General features: G+C 58.1%; 2 protein-coding genes across 2 annotated transcripts; both read left to right on the top strand.

Moving 5' to 3' along the window:
* On the top strand, nucleotides 644-5,627 carry LOC110255363 (olfactory receptor 52W1). The gene has a single exon (XM_021062352.1). It carries the CDS (start codon nucleotides 3,170-3,172, stop codon nucleotides 4,130-4,132), a length of 963 nt encoding a protein of 320 aa, XP_020918011.1. The 5' UTR covers nucleotides 644-3,169; the 3' UTR covers nucleotides 4,133-5,627.
* Nucleotides 8,985-13,941, top strand: C9H11orf42 (chromosome 9 C11orf42 homolog). Its single transcript, XM_003129432.4, has 3 exons — nucleotides 8,985-9,056; nucleotides 12,782-13,580; nucleotides 13,811-13,941. Exons 1-3 carry the CDS (start codon nucleotides 8,985-8,987, stop codon nucleotides 13,939-13,941), a joined length of 1,002 nt encoding a protein of 333 aa, XP_003129480.1.

Genomic DNA, 14,149 nt, shown 5'->3' with positions numbered 1-14,149 from the left:
TAAAAAACGCTATTGGAATCTTGATAGGACTGGCATTGAATCTATAGTTTTTAGTAGTAGTGACATTTTAACAAAATTAATTCTTCCAATCAATGAACATGAGATATCTTTCCATTTATTTGTGTCTTGCTCAATTTCTTTGATCAACGTCTTGAGTTTTCAGGGTAGAGGTCTTTCATCTCCTTAGCTAAATCTCTTCCGAATTATTGTATTGTTTTTGATGCTATTGTAAATGGAATCAATTTTTTATTTCTTTTTCAGAAAGATTGTCATTAGTGTATGAAATGCTACTGATTTTTTGGGGGGGGCCACACCCTTGGCACATGGAAGTTCCCAGTCCAGGGACGGAACATCACCACAGCAGTGACAGTGGCAAATCCTTAAGTGCTAGGCAACCTGGGAACTCCAATGCTACTGATTTTTGCATGTTAATCTTATATTCCGCAACTTTTTTGAATTCATTGATTAAATCTAACAGCTTTTTGGTTGTCTTCAGGATGCTCTAAATATAAAATCAAGTCATCTGAAAATAGAGATCATTTTACTTCTTCCTTTCCAATCCAGGTATCTTTTAATGTTGTCTTGCCTGTTTGCTCTAGGTAGGACTTCTAGTGCTACACTGAACGGGCATGCTGAGTGGGCACCCTCGTCTTGTACCTGATCCTAGAGGAAAAGCTTTCAGCCTTTCGTCATTGATGTGAAATTAGATGTGTGTCTGTCATATATGGCCTTTATTATGTTGAGATACGTTCCTTCTATGCCTAATTGGTTAAGAATTTTTATCATGAATGGATGTTAAATTTCGTTACATGCTTTTTCTGCATCTATTGAGATGACCATTTGTTTCTTTTTCCATTCTACTAATAAAGTGATGTATTACGTTGATTGATTTGCATATGTTGAACCGTCCTTGCACCCCAAGGAACAATCCTACTTGATCATGGTTTATGATCCTTTTGATGTATTGTTGAATTCGGTTTGCTAATAATTTGTTGAGGATTTCTGCATTTATGTTCATTGGTATATTAGGGGACTGAGCCTAATGTGAAGTTCCTGTTTGTTTATGCGTGAGTCCCTCTGCAAGAAACTAAGTGAACGCAGAAAACTGTACCAGCTGAACCAAGCCTCCTAGGAAACTCCAACATGCACACACGCACATCCACAAACATCCAACACCCGCCTCCATTCACCACTTGTGTCATGAGCCGCAACCTCATCCGATGTTACAACATTCCACCCGACTCTCAATTTGTCTTTCTACCACTTCAGAGTAATTCACAAGCTGTTTCCAACACCCACTTCCACAAGGAAAACTCCAGGTCTCTTTCCAGGTAAAGTGTCGTACTTATTGGTGTATTTATGTACTTTCTAGCCAGTTAGCGTGTGTTGTGTAAAACGGTACCACCACCATTTTTATTAGGTTCCTCTCCTTGTTAAATGTGTGCCTGATGAAGTTTTTAATGTTGTGGCCTCCTCCCATTTTTCCTCCCATAGGCCCTGTGGTTTTGTTAGACTATCTTGCATAGTGTGGTGATTTTTAGAATATGTATCGTTCCAGCAGAAAGAATGGTGCTCAGTGGGACTTGTGGTTGACGGTGAGTAACTCTTTCTCGTTTCCATGGACACCTAAAGCTTCTGAAACTGTCACGGCCCTGTTCGTCAGCAAATGCTGTTTGGGCCAGCAGTTTTGTCCCCCAATTAAGAGCAATCAATATTTATTCAGAGGCAAATAACAGGCATTGCAATAAGCAGTGGTGAGACTGAAGCTAAGACGCCCTGCCTGTCACTCTTCCAGTCCAGAGGGACAGAGAGAGACCAGTGATGACAGCTGAGGGGGACGGATACTCACAAAGAAGACAGAGAGCAAGGTCTTCCCTCTGGACCTCAGGGGGTCAGCATTCCTCTATCTCAGATCTTCCCGCAGCCAGAAGTCAGTCTCTGTGCCTGCTGCCCCCACTGCTGCCTCCTCACTCGACTTCCCGAGTTCCCCAGGCTTTCAGAAGCCCAACGGGGAAGCGGTAATGCAGCCCAGTGGGAGGGGTAGGGCCCTGAGGGAGGCGGGTAGAAGAGCCACATAAAGGGCCCCGCAGGCATCGGTCGAGGCGAAGAGGAGCTGCCAGCGTGCCCTGCTTAGGTCTCTTCTTGGTCAAGTCGTCTGCTGCTGCCTTCCTTCTCCTGCATTTACCCATCCAACCTTCCAGCGTCCACAGACTAGCTCCTCCAAGGAATCCGTTCTGCTGCTCCTGCCTCCTCCTCCTGCGGCTGCTTCTTCCTCGTATGGCTGGCACGCTGGGCGGAGTGCCACGTCCTCCCCTCTGTGACCTGCACGCTCTCGGGCACCCCAGGAATGAGACTGGAGTGCAACCCGCTTCTGGACCGTGAAGAAGGAAAGACTCGTTTTGCTGCCATCCCTCTCTCGGCGGCTTCCCAGATCCAGGGGCAATTCTCCGACCCGTGTTTGAGCTCACCACGCGCCAGTGCCAGGCTAAGACGAACGTAAGCCCCCCACACCCCCAAACCCACCAGGTGTCCTCCGCGCACGTCGGCCTCACAGCTGCACTCAAGGCCCATCTGCCTCCTGTTCCCGTTTCTCCCTTTCTCTCCACCGTCCTCCTTCTTGGTTCAGAAGGTTCAAGCTGGCCACGCGTAGTGTCCCTGTGTCCCGCCCCCGGGACAGAGCTGAGGAGGCTGAGGCCCGGGAGTCGTGCCTCGGGATACGCAGGCAGGAGTAGGGCCATCCTGAGGCCTGAGCCCCCCAGAACTGGCCTGCTCCCCACCTGCAGAGACCGAGACTGATTCTCCTTGGACCCTGAGGACAGAAAAGGCTTTCCTCTCAGCTCCCCTCTCAGCTGAGCTCCACCTGGAGGGCTCTGGCGGGACAGCCACCGCAGCAGAGACACCCCCGTCCGTCACCTCTGTCCCCCTGGCTCTCCCTTCAATGCTTGTGGATTTCAGGTACAAGGACCCTCCCATCCTGACCGGGGCTGTGACATTGGCTAGCCATCCCGAACCTTCGTCACGGGTCCTAGCGGCGAGCCTCCCAGCCTTGCACTGAGCTTACCTGTACATGGATGGATCCGTGCCACCGTGACAGCCCCAAATTCCCTCCCTTGTCCTTCCCGTATCAGGACTCATGCCTCCATGAGCCCGAAAGCCCTGACGCCACAGGATGGCCGAAGCTCCCCAGCCCAACTCCACCTTCTCACGCCCAGCCTTCTTCATACTGACCGGCCTGCCAGGGCTGGGGGGTGCCCAGGCCTGGTTGACACTGGTCTTCGGGCCCATGTACCTGCTTTCCCTGCTGGGCAACGGAGCCCTGCTGGCGGTGGTGCACGCGGACACCGCACTGCACCAGCCCATGTTTCTGCTCCTGGCTGTGCTGGCGGCCACGGACCTGGGCTTAGCCACATCGGTAGCCCCGGGGCTGCTGGCTGTGCTGTGGCTTGGGCCCCGGCCGGTGCCCTACGCCGCATGCCTGGTCCAGATGTTCTTCGTCCACGCACTGACTGCTGTGGAATCTGGCGTGCTGTTGGCCATGGCCTGTGACCGAGCTGTGGCCGTGGGGCGTCCACTGCACTACCCTGTCCTTGTCACCAAGGCCCGCGTGGGCTATGCGGCCCTGGCCCTGGCGCTCAAAGCTGTGGCTATTGTCGTGCCATTCCCTCTGCTGGTGGCGCGGTTTGGGCACTTCCGAGCCAGGACCATAGCCCACGCGTACTGTGCGCACATGGCGGTGGTAGAGCTGGTGGTGGGGGACACCCGGGCCAACAACCTGTATGGGCTGGCGCTCTCGCTGGCCGTGTCCAGCGTGGATATTCTAGGCATCACCGGCTCTTACGGGCTCATCGCCCACGCCGTGCTGCGGCTGCCCACCCGGGAAGCCCGGGCCAAGGCCTTCGGTACGTGCAGCTCCCACGTCGGGGTCATTCTGGCCTTTTACGTGCCCGGTCTCTTCTCCTACCTCACACACCGCTTCGGCCGTCGCACCGTCCCGAAGCCTGTGCACATCCTGCTCTCTAACGTCTATTTGCTGCTGCCACCTGCCCTCAACCCTCTCATCTATGGGGCCCGCACCAAGCAGATCAGGGGCCGGCTCCTGGAAACCTTCACACCCAGCAGGAGCCGGTTCTAAGGGGCAGGGAAAGCCGTGGGGCCTGGGGGTGGAGGTGGGGAGAAGTCCAGAGGGTCCCTGGGGGTGCGGATGACGTCATCTCTGCCCCACGGTCTGCACACGACTGTGACAATCGCTCAACAGGTATTTGCTGGGCAGGGTCTGCCGCGGGCACAGCGGCATCTGGAGACGGGCCCGTCCAGCTGGGGAGGCGGCAGGAGGCGGGGTACCAAGCGACCAGGCAGAGAAAATAGGGATCCGGGAATTACGGATTCGATTTAAAGAAAACTACCCTCCTTCTCTTCCTGCCCCAGCTCCACCCATCGTGGAAGCCCGAGTCGGCTTTGGTTCCCACACGAACCAGACCGGGGCCTGGGAGTCTGGGGGTGACGCTGCCTCTGGAGGCAGGTGCTTGGGGTCCTGTCTGGGACCACAGCCCTGTATCCCTGGGGTCAGATCCTGTCCTGAGGGAAGGAGATAAACGCTTCCTCCCCCCCTTCTGAGAACCAGGATAAAGGGCCCTGGAGCCCCACGTGTGTCCAAGACACTGATCTGTAAGACGCTCTCAGCTCAGAGAAGGTTCTCGGTCTCGGGCTTGAGCCCCATCCCCCAACCGTCACCACCGGCCAAGGTCGTGGCAGTTAGTGACTAGAATGTCGCTCCCTGGGCCTGCTGCTTCTGGGAAACCACTGTGGGCACCTGACCTGCTGGCCTGAGGCCCAGCTCATCAGGGTCTCTTAGCAACCTGCCCTCCGTGTGTCCTCAGCCCAGTACGTAGAACCCCAGATACAGGCCTCATCAGCGCCCCGTCTGCGCTGGCCAGGGGCACAAGCAGCACACAATGGAGGTGCAACGTGACGAAACAGGAACAGTTGGCACTGCTCTGGCCGCCAGAGAACAGATCCCACATAGGAAGTGCCATGGTGGTGCCCGCATGAGGTTCCCGCCAGCTAAAAGCCTCCATGCTGCCAGGAGGGGCACTGCCAGCACGACGTCCAGAAGGAGAACATCCTCAGACAGAAGCAGCGAGTCCCGCTACGAGGTCAGAGAGAGCTACGGGCTGCACACGCGGGCCCAGGCTCTCCGGCACAACGATCCCAACTGCGGGCACTGGAGTTGGCCCGGAAGCCCGGGGCAGGAAGGACCGCTCGGCGGACAGCTGGACGGAGCACCACGCAGGAGGCCGCAGGCCTGAAGAAGCAAGCGATGCCACCCCCAGGGCCACGCGGGGTCCCGTCAGATCCTCAGGAACAGGGACCTGAGGACAGCCCAGGGGCTCTGCATGCGTTTCAGGGGTGCTGTCACGTCCCATGAAGCCAAGGGGACGGGGAGGAAACCCTCCGTCCTCCAGCCAGGGTGGCCCAGGCCTTCTCAGGACTCAGCTCTGCCAGGAGGTTCTAAGTTTAAAAGCCCTCCAGGCAATGATTTTGCAGATAACTGTGATGAAGTACTTTGTGTGTGTGTGGTTTGTTTCTGCTTTTGTTTTTTTAGGGCCGCACCCCCAGCACATGGAGGTTCCCAGGCTAGGGGTCCAATGGGAGCGGTAGCCGCCAGCCTGCACCAGAGCCACAGCAGTGTGGGATCCAAGCCGCGTCTGTGACCTACACCGCAGCTCACGGCAACGCCGGATCCTTGACCCACGGAGCAAGGCCAGGGATCGAACCTGCGTCCTCATGGATGCTCGTCAGATTCGTTGCCGCTGCGCCACGATGGGAACCCCGACTGTGATGAAATTCTAATCCTAGTAGGTCGTGAGTCTCTACCATGTACCCCTCCTTCTCTTAGTGATTTGTCTCCTGACAAAATAATGAGAGAGATGCGCAGAGACGTCGGCAGGAAGATATTTATTACAACATTGTTATAAGAAATATAAAGCGATGTGTGACAGTCCTGGGCCACGCGCACACGCACCACCTCCTGTCCCCCCGCTGGTACATGGAGGGGGGACTCATAAGCAGTGGCTTCTCTCTCCCACCCCAGGAAGCCTCTCTTCTAAGGCACCGTCACCCGCGGGTGTGCAGCCGAGTCCAGAGCTGTACACGGTTCACCCTCCACCCAAAAGCCCACCCCCCTGGCCGTGTGGATTTGGTTTTGGATTCAGACTGCACACCCACCCACCATGAGGTGTGTCTAGAAGGCTTTTCTGGCACTCTTCCTCCTCCCAACAACCTGAGAACAACTGTGAGCCCGTAACCCCTTATCCCTCATTCCAAAATAAAACATCTCTCAACAATAGGGTTTTTTCCCTAACTCTGACCCCAAATCTGGCCTGACCCGTGGTGATCACATTTCTAGACTTTCTGTGTCTCACTGAGTGTGAACAGGCACACATTTAGCCTCAGAAACACTGGCGGCTTTGGTGGCAGGCCGCTGTCCTCCGCCTCACTGGGGTACTCCTTCCTCTGTCACAAAGGCACGAGATTCCCTCCCCGACATCTGAAAACGGCTTCATCCAAAACACGGTCACCCCAAAAGGTTTCAAGGAAGGGACGAGGGACCAGAGCGACCATGTGTGCGGCTGCGAGGGGGGCAGAGGCTCGAGCGGGCCCTTCATCCCTCTACCGGGGCCGCAGCACCGCCGTGCGCCGCCCTGGAGGCTCTGGCAGGGCGGACAGCGGGCTTCCCGGACGAGCAGCCCCGACCCGCCCGCTGGCCTCCGCTCTCCACCCCGGGTCCCCCTCAGCCAGGCTGGTGACCCCAGGACACGCTACCGTGTGGCCCAAACTGCCCAGCCCTCGGCTCCTCAGCTCCACCCAGAACTCGGCTGCCCTGTGTTCTCCTGCAGCAACGTCCAGACGCAGGCTCTGCGAGCCAAAAGGAAAGACAGACTCCCTCTGGGTCGGGCAGGAGGGACCCGGGGAGCCCAGAGAATTAGGGTCCTCGGACGGCAGGAAGAGAAGGCAGAGGCTGAGGAGCTCAAGGGCGCCCGTACCCCACCCCACCCCGGTGCCCGTCTGATCTTGCCAGCAGCTCACCCCCCTTCCCACCCTGGACGCCCCTCGGGATGCAGACGCGCGTCTCTGTCCCCCGGCATCGGGCTCCTCGCACGGTCGGATCTGCCCAGGCCTGTGTCTCCCGCCCTCGCCTCCACCTCCGCCTGCCTCGCTCCCGGTTCCCTTCTGAGCCAACGGAGAGGCCAGCTCTGCTTTCCCAGCCAAAGCAGGAGAGCTGCTGTCACCCAACAAATGTCACCTAACAAGAAACTGGGGGCTTCGGGTTGGCCTCCTGCAGCTCCTCCCACACCCCGCCCGCTCCCTTTCCACCCGCTGTGCTACCTCCACCTGGCACCCCCGACACACACACACACACACACACACAGACACACCCACCCACCCACCCAGGGGAGCGGAAGGAACAGGCCGTTCTCTCCCGTCCCCAGAAGGAGCTGTGCCTCATGGTTAAAGCTACCATCAGGCAGGCATCTGAATCCTAGGCCCTCCATAACTCACTGTGTGCCTTGCACTAGTTTATTTAAGCTCTTTGAGCCTGTTAACTCCCTTGTAAAATGGGAAATAATACCTCAAGAGGTTCCTCAAAGGATTACCTCGTGTTCAAAGCGTGCGGAACAGCCCCTGACACATTTGATTTCAACAAACACGGAGACATTAACCCCTCTCCTGGGGCACAGGCCTGTGCTCACCGTCCAACTGCGCCCAAAGGCCTGGCACCCTGAGCCTTAGCTCTGTCTCGGGAGCCCTGCCCTCCCTTGAGGCCAGTTCCCGCTCCTGCAGGAAACTTTTCTTGGCAACGGCCTCTCCCACCGTGGAAGGGCCTGCCCGTGCCCCGCACTCCACACCTCAGCCGGCTCTGGGTCGGCCCTCGGTGCCGGGCGGGGCGAGGAGGATGCTCCCACACAAAGGGTGCTCTGGGCACACAGGTGGGCAGCGAGAAAGCAGCTCCTAGAAAAGACTCTCCAGCGGGGCTCTTCTCCAGCGCAAGACAGACCGAGCTCTCTGAGAGAGGCACGAGGGAAAGTCACACACAGATCAGAGCTGCACCAGACACAAGCAGCCTGGGAAAGGGCGTAGAGGAGGAAGAAAAACGTCCTTCCATTCGTCTGGGTGATCGCGGCTGCCTGAAAGCTCTCTCCGGTTACTAAGGCAACGAGATCCCACCTCACTGCCTATCTCCCACGCTGTCACCGCTCAGCATGGCACCTCCTGCACACACACCTGGTTCGCAGGCAACTGTCACCCACCCGAGAAGGGGTTTCAGCCCAGGCTGCACAGCAGAACTGCCTGGGCGCTTCTGGAAATCCTGATGCGCAGGCATCCTCCAGACCAACCAAATCAGCATCCCGGGAGTAGGGTCCAGGTATCAGGAACGTTTAAACCTCCCAGGTAATTCCTTCAGCCAAGGATGAAGCCCCCTGTTTCAGTTTAAGTCCTGATCTCTGTGCTTCTCCCAGGAGCCCAAGCCAGCCTCACAAAGAAGCATCTGCAACCGACAAGACAGCAGAGCAAATATTTTAAGGAAGAAAGCCCTGACCCTCTTTCCTCAAAGATCAGACCAGGAACTACACACACACACACACACACACACACACACGGACAAACATATATAAACACACCCTCAAGGAAACACACACACATACACACAAACATATATAAACACACCCTCCAGGATGCCTGCGTCTTCCTCCCCTAAAGCAGGAGAACGAGTAGGTGACTAAAGATAACGGACTCGGGCTGCGGGCAGAGTGAGGCTGTGAAAGTGACCGCCCCCTCCCCGCCCAAGGCCCCGACACCCAGCAGGACCTCTGTGACCTCACGCTGAAGCAGGACAGAGCCCAGGGCCCGGGGCCTGAGCTGCCTGGGCAGCGTGGGGTTCCTGCAGCAGCCACTGCCCTGCCTAACCCCTCCCACGCCCCGTCATGTTGGCTGGTACCCCCAACCTGCTGACACTGGACGAAGCTGATGCCACCTGGACCCTCATCAAAGATAAGGTGGGTAAAGAGGGCTAAGGAGGAAGTAACAAGGTGACCTACATGGGCCTGAGCAGCTTCTGAGAGGAAGGGCTGGGAGGCCCCAAGACAGGCCTGACTGTCAGTCAGGCAGTGCTGGCTCACCTGGCGGGCACGGCCCTAAGGGCTCTGCGCCAAGCGTCCACTTCGATGCCAAGCGCAAAAACTCTAAGAAGGATTCCTTGAAAGACACTCCACTGGGGGCTGTGAGAGCAGAAAGAAGTGCTCAGTCAGGGGCAGACTCGGGAGGTCAGGAAGGCTCCCGGAGAGAGGGACACTGTGGCTCGGCGAGTAGGGGCTATTCACGGAGGCCAGAGGCGCGCCTGCCACGTGAACCCCTGAACGCGTTCATGAGCAGGTGGGTGGCGGGGTGGATGAACCGTGGCTTAAATGACGGCAGAATATGCACAAAAGCCAGGAGAGAAAGAAGACAACCGTGTCTCTGCGACCTGCAAACAGTCCTCTCGAACAGAGCTCAAAAGAGCAGTGGTGAAATGAGGATGAGGAGGAACAGGGGCTGATGATAAAGGGCCTTTGAAGTTTGCCTTGGGCCTCTTCACAGCTCTGCCCTCCAGCTTCCCTGCCACAGGATGAGCAAGTCAGCCGTCGAGCCCAACACACAGGTTTCCAGGAGCAGGCAGATCTCTGCTCCATCTGCGTGGCAGGTGTCCAAAAAACCCCCCCAAAGCTAGACGGCCACTCCTTCCTGCGATTAGAGAATTTAGGGGTCGGGTTCTGGTCGTGCTGAGGGAGCGTGAGTTTGAGGCATCTGCAGAAGGCAGCCCACCCCGTTTTAAAACAATCAGCTTAAAGCAGTGCCCACCAGACTCAAAGCCACCTCCACGGCACGCGGCTCCCACACGACACGGGGCAGCTGCTCACCGCAAAAGGCAGCTTCCCAGGGAAGCAGAAACGGGAGTGCCAAGGTCCTCCCAGGAGGAGAGGAACTAGTTTCCACAGCGTAAAAGGCGGGTCTTAGACCAGATCAGTCAGAACCGGGGTGAAGTAAGCGGGGCCTCTGGCCACGAGAAGGCTGCGCCATCGCCGAGCATCAGGAAAACGCCGCATCCCACGTACAAGGACAACCGTCAGCAAAGTCAAGGTAGGGACCCCCGGGGAAGTCACGGGCGGGAGGTGGCAAGTTCAAGCAGTGGCTCCCTCCCTCCGGAACTGCCTGTGGTCTACCGGGCTCTCGGTAGAACATCTGGTGAAGCAGATGCGGCTCACGGGCTCCCGACCCACAATTCCAACAGCCACGGTCCCTCCAGGAAGATGACCTTCCGGCATCACGTCCCCCGGAGAGCGGAACCTGCTGGCCGCTGAGTCCCTCAGAGCCGCCGCCCAGAAACACAAGGGCAGTGGCGTCAGGGAGTGTCTCAAAAGGGGACTCTGCCAAGAACACGGTCGCCCCGGCCTAGAACTGGGCACTTGAAGTGCCCTAGTTTAGGCTCATTGCTGGGGCCCTCGAGGGAAAGACTAAGGACTCAAGAAATCCGGGGCAAATTCACATCTATATTCTGGGAAAGAAATTCCAATCAAAGCAGGGATTCACCTTTTAGCAGAAACTTAGACCATCAAGAACCAGGTACTTTTTTTTTTTCTTTTGGCCTTTTTGCCTTTTCCTGAGCCGCTCCCGCAGCATGTGGAGGTCCCAGGCTAGGGGTCTCATTGGAGCTGTAGCCGCCAGCCTACGCCAGAGCCACAGCAATGTGGCATCCAAGCCACATCTGCGATCTACACCACAGCTCACGGCAACGCCAGATCCTTAACCCACTGAGCAAGGCCAGGGATCCAACCCGCAACCTCATGGTTCCTCGTCAGATTTGCTAACCACTGCGCCACGACGGGAACTCCAAGAACCAGGTACTTTAAACATCACACTCCTGCTGGGGGGAGGTCTCTCCCAAAGATATTTTCATTCACCTCATCTGTACGGATCCCAGGCACCATCGGGGCAGCGCGGGTGGGATTCTGAAGTGATGTTGGACGGGCATGTTTTCACTGTCACGGGGCAGAGCACTCTGTACAAAAATGCTAACCCACCGCTGCTCTGCTCTCACCCCTGGAAACCACGGGCCCTTCTCCGGGCCCTGTTCTTCAACCAGACGCCCCCTCCCGAAAGTAAGTGCTCCGAGTCTTAGTGACACACGAAGAAGTGAAGAATGATGGCAAAGTCTTCCATGCAGATCAACCAAGAGCACCAGTTCTGCCTCAGCTCGAGGACAAAAGACAGCGGTCTCCAAGCTACCTGAGCTTGTGTGACGTCCAGACACAACTCCACCAGTTAGCGAGGGCGCGGCACTTGACACACAGCTTTACGCAGCAAAAAGCAGGTCAGCCTTAAGGGACCACTGGCGCACTCCACCGCAGCGCAGGGGGGAGGCCTTCGGGAGCAGCGCAGACATGCCATGTGGGGGCTGCGGGGAGACTAGAGCACACAGCATTTTCGAGACAGGACTCTAACGTGAAAGGGGCCCCGAGAGGGCACTGTGTGTGCCCCTGGCAGAGCACAGACCCAGACACTGCCTCGGTCAACAATGTCCCGGCGGAGCCAAGATCACAGCGAAGCACCATCACTGGGGGGACCTTACAGGGTTTCTCGGTTGGCCAAGACGTTCACCTTTTCAGAACTGGGTTCCCAAGCCCGAAACGGCAAAGGCAAGAAGGACAAAACCAAGAGGAACAGTAACCCTAAGGGCACATACTGGAACGAGCATTACACAGACCTCGAATCTCCACACGCGTGATCCCCCACCGCTCAGGCGGCGGTGGACACACGGGTTAGGGACACCGTGTTAGGAACGGATTTCCAGGTCAAGCTCAGGGGACCCGGTCTTGGCCAATGCCATCACCCACATAACCCGTCCCCTGAGAACACTCCTGCAGGATCCCCTGGCCCACACCCTCCAAATGACCAAGTGCTATCACTCTGCACCGAAGTATCTTCCCCCCGCGTTCATGCCCAGCCTCGCCCTGTCTTGCCTGGAATTTCACAGGACTCTGAACGGATTTTTCTGCCTCTTCATGTATGCCTTCCTTTGCAAAAGGAACTTTCTGGAATGTCCCTCTGATCCTGCCCCTCCGAACCACAGCCCTTCAAGTAGCTTCCCATTGTCCCCGAGGTAAAAGTCCCACCATCGGGCGCACACGAGGCCTTGAATCAGCAAGTGCCCGCGTGCCTGTCCCTCTCCACACACGTAAGCAACGTGAAATTATAGGCTCCTGACTGGGCCCCTCTGAGTTTAGGGGTTCGGATTTTTTCACGGCTGTTCCCTTGCCTGGACTGAGCACTCTCCCCCCCGGCTGAGCCCTTCGAAGTTAGAGGAGCCCCCCAGGATCTGTCCCTGAGCCTCGCCACCGCAGACAAAGGCTGCCAGGTCCCTCTCACTGCCCCACGGCCTGGCCTCTTCCTACCCGACCTGCCGACTGCTGCTGACGCCTGTCCCCTCCGCTAGACGGAGCTGCGTCAGGCCAAGGACGGTCTCCTTGCGCGATCCCTCCCAGCCTCTAGCAGCGTCTGGGGCACAGCAGACACTCGAGGTTTTGCTGCAGCAAGACACCGGAGAGAAGCGGGCCGCATGACGGTTTGAGCTCACTGCGGAGACGGGCTCCAACCGTGGCGTGGGGGGGGGACCTGCAACGGCTGTAGGGAGCTCCTACCCACCCCGAAGCCAGCCCCTGACTATCTATCCCCTGGCCGCCTGCAGGTCACCGAGGAGCGCTTCGGGCCCAATGTAGTGGCCGTGCCCTTCCTGTCGGACGCAGCCTGCTATGACCTGCTGGGCGTGCTGGTGAAACAGTCCCGCCCGGCCCACACCCGCCTGGCTCTGCCAGGTCGGCAGGGTCGGCGGGCGCTACAGCCAGTGGGGCCGCTGCCGAACCTCCTGGAGCAGGCCGGGTCTGAGGGCGCCTTTGCCCACTGCACCCGGGAATACTCACCCAACGGCAGGGCAGAGATAGCCTATGAAGAAATGCGGCTGCTGGACGGGCAGCCCTGCCGGATCTGCTTACATATGGGCGGCCTGCGCAAGAAAGTGGCCTTCCTGCTGCTGCCGCCAGGGCAGGTGGGCCTCCGGCAGACTCTTCCCTGGCTCCGAAGCGCCCACAGCATCTATGTCATCTACCAGGTCTTCTCCTGCTCTTGGCTACAGCTGGGGCTGCTGCCCACAGCCCAGGAGCCCCAGCTGCTGCGGTTACAACGGTCACTGCCCATTGCCTTCTCCTGCCTCAAGTTCTCGCTGCAGCCCAAGGGAGTGCTGGGGCCGCAGAAGCCCCTGACCAAAGACCCCCTGCCCCATGGGGCCAGCTGGGTCAGACCCAACCTCAGCATCCTGCCACCTCCGGCCCCGGCGTCAGCCCCCGATGACACCCCTGAGGCTGCTGGGGTGTCGCCGCCTATCCCAGCCCCACCTACGCCACCCCCCCAGGAAGGGCCAGAGGGCAGACCAACCAGACTCTCCCACAAGGGCCGAAACCCCTTCCGCAGGGGACCCCAGATGCTGTCAGGTACTGCGAGGGGGAGCGGAGAGGGGAGGGCTGGGCCACGGTGGAGGGAGAGCACACGGGGATACAGCACAGCCCAGGCATGTGTTGGGCGCACTGGTGGGGGGGGGGCGCAGAGACAGGCACGCGGTCCTGGCGAGGGGGTGGGCACGGCACAGAACGCCGGGGAGAGGGACTGGGGGGCAGAGAGACCAGGGCGTGAGTCAAGCTGTGGCTATCCCCAACCCTGGCAGAGAACTGGCTCTTCAGCCCCCGCAACCCCCCACCAGGAGCCCAGGGTGGGGGCCCCGGGGACCCCGACCGGCACTCCATGTCCCTGCCCCTGCTGCAGGGTCTGTCCTCAGAGTTCGACAGCGACGAATGAAGCCACGGCAAGAGGGACAGGGGGCAAGGCCCCCCGGATCTGACCTAGGGATTCTGGTCCCCAATAAACATCAGCTGCTGCTCCCCCAAAGCCTCCTGGGCCCGCGCCGCTTCTTCCCGCGGGGGTCTGGGGAAGGAGGAAAGTCCCAGCTTTTGTCCCTAGCCCGCACGCCTCCTCACCCTCGAGAGGCCTAAGAGTACCTTGAAAC

Source organism: Sus scrofa, chromosome 9, assembly GCF_000003025.6.
Source record: "Sus scrofa isolate TJ Tabasco breed Duroc chromosome 9, Sscrofa11.1, whole genome shotgun sequence".
Lineage (NCBI taxonomy): Eukaryota > Metazoa > Chordata > Mammalia > Artiodactyla > Suidae > Sus > Sus scrofa.
Note: the sequence above shows the minus strand (reverse complement) of the source record. Positions and strands in the feature narration are given on the sequence as shown.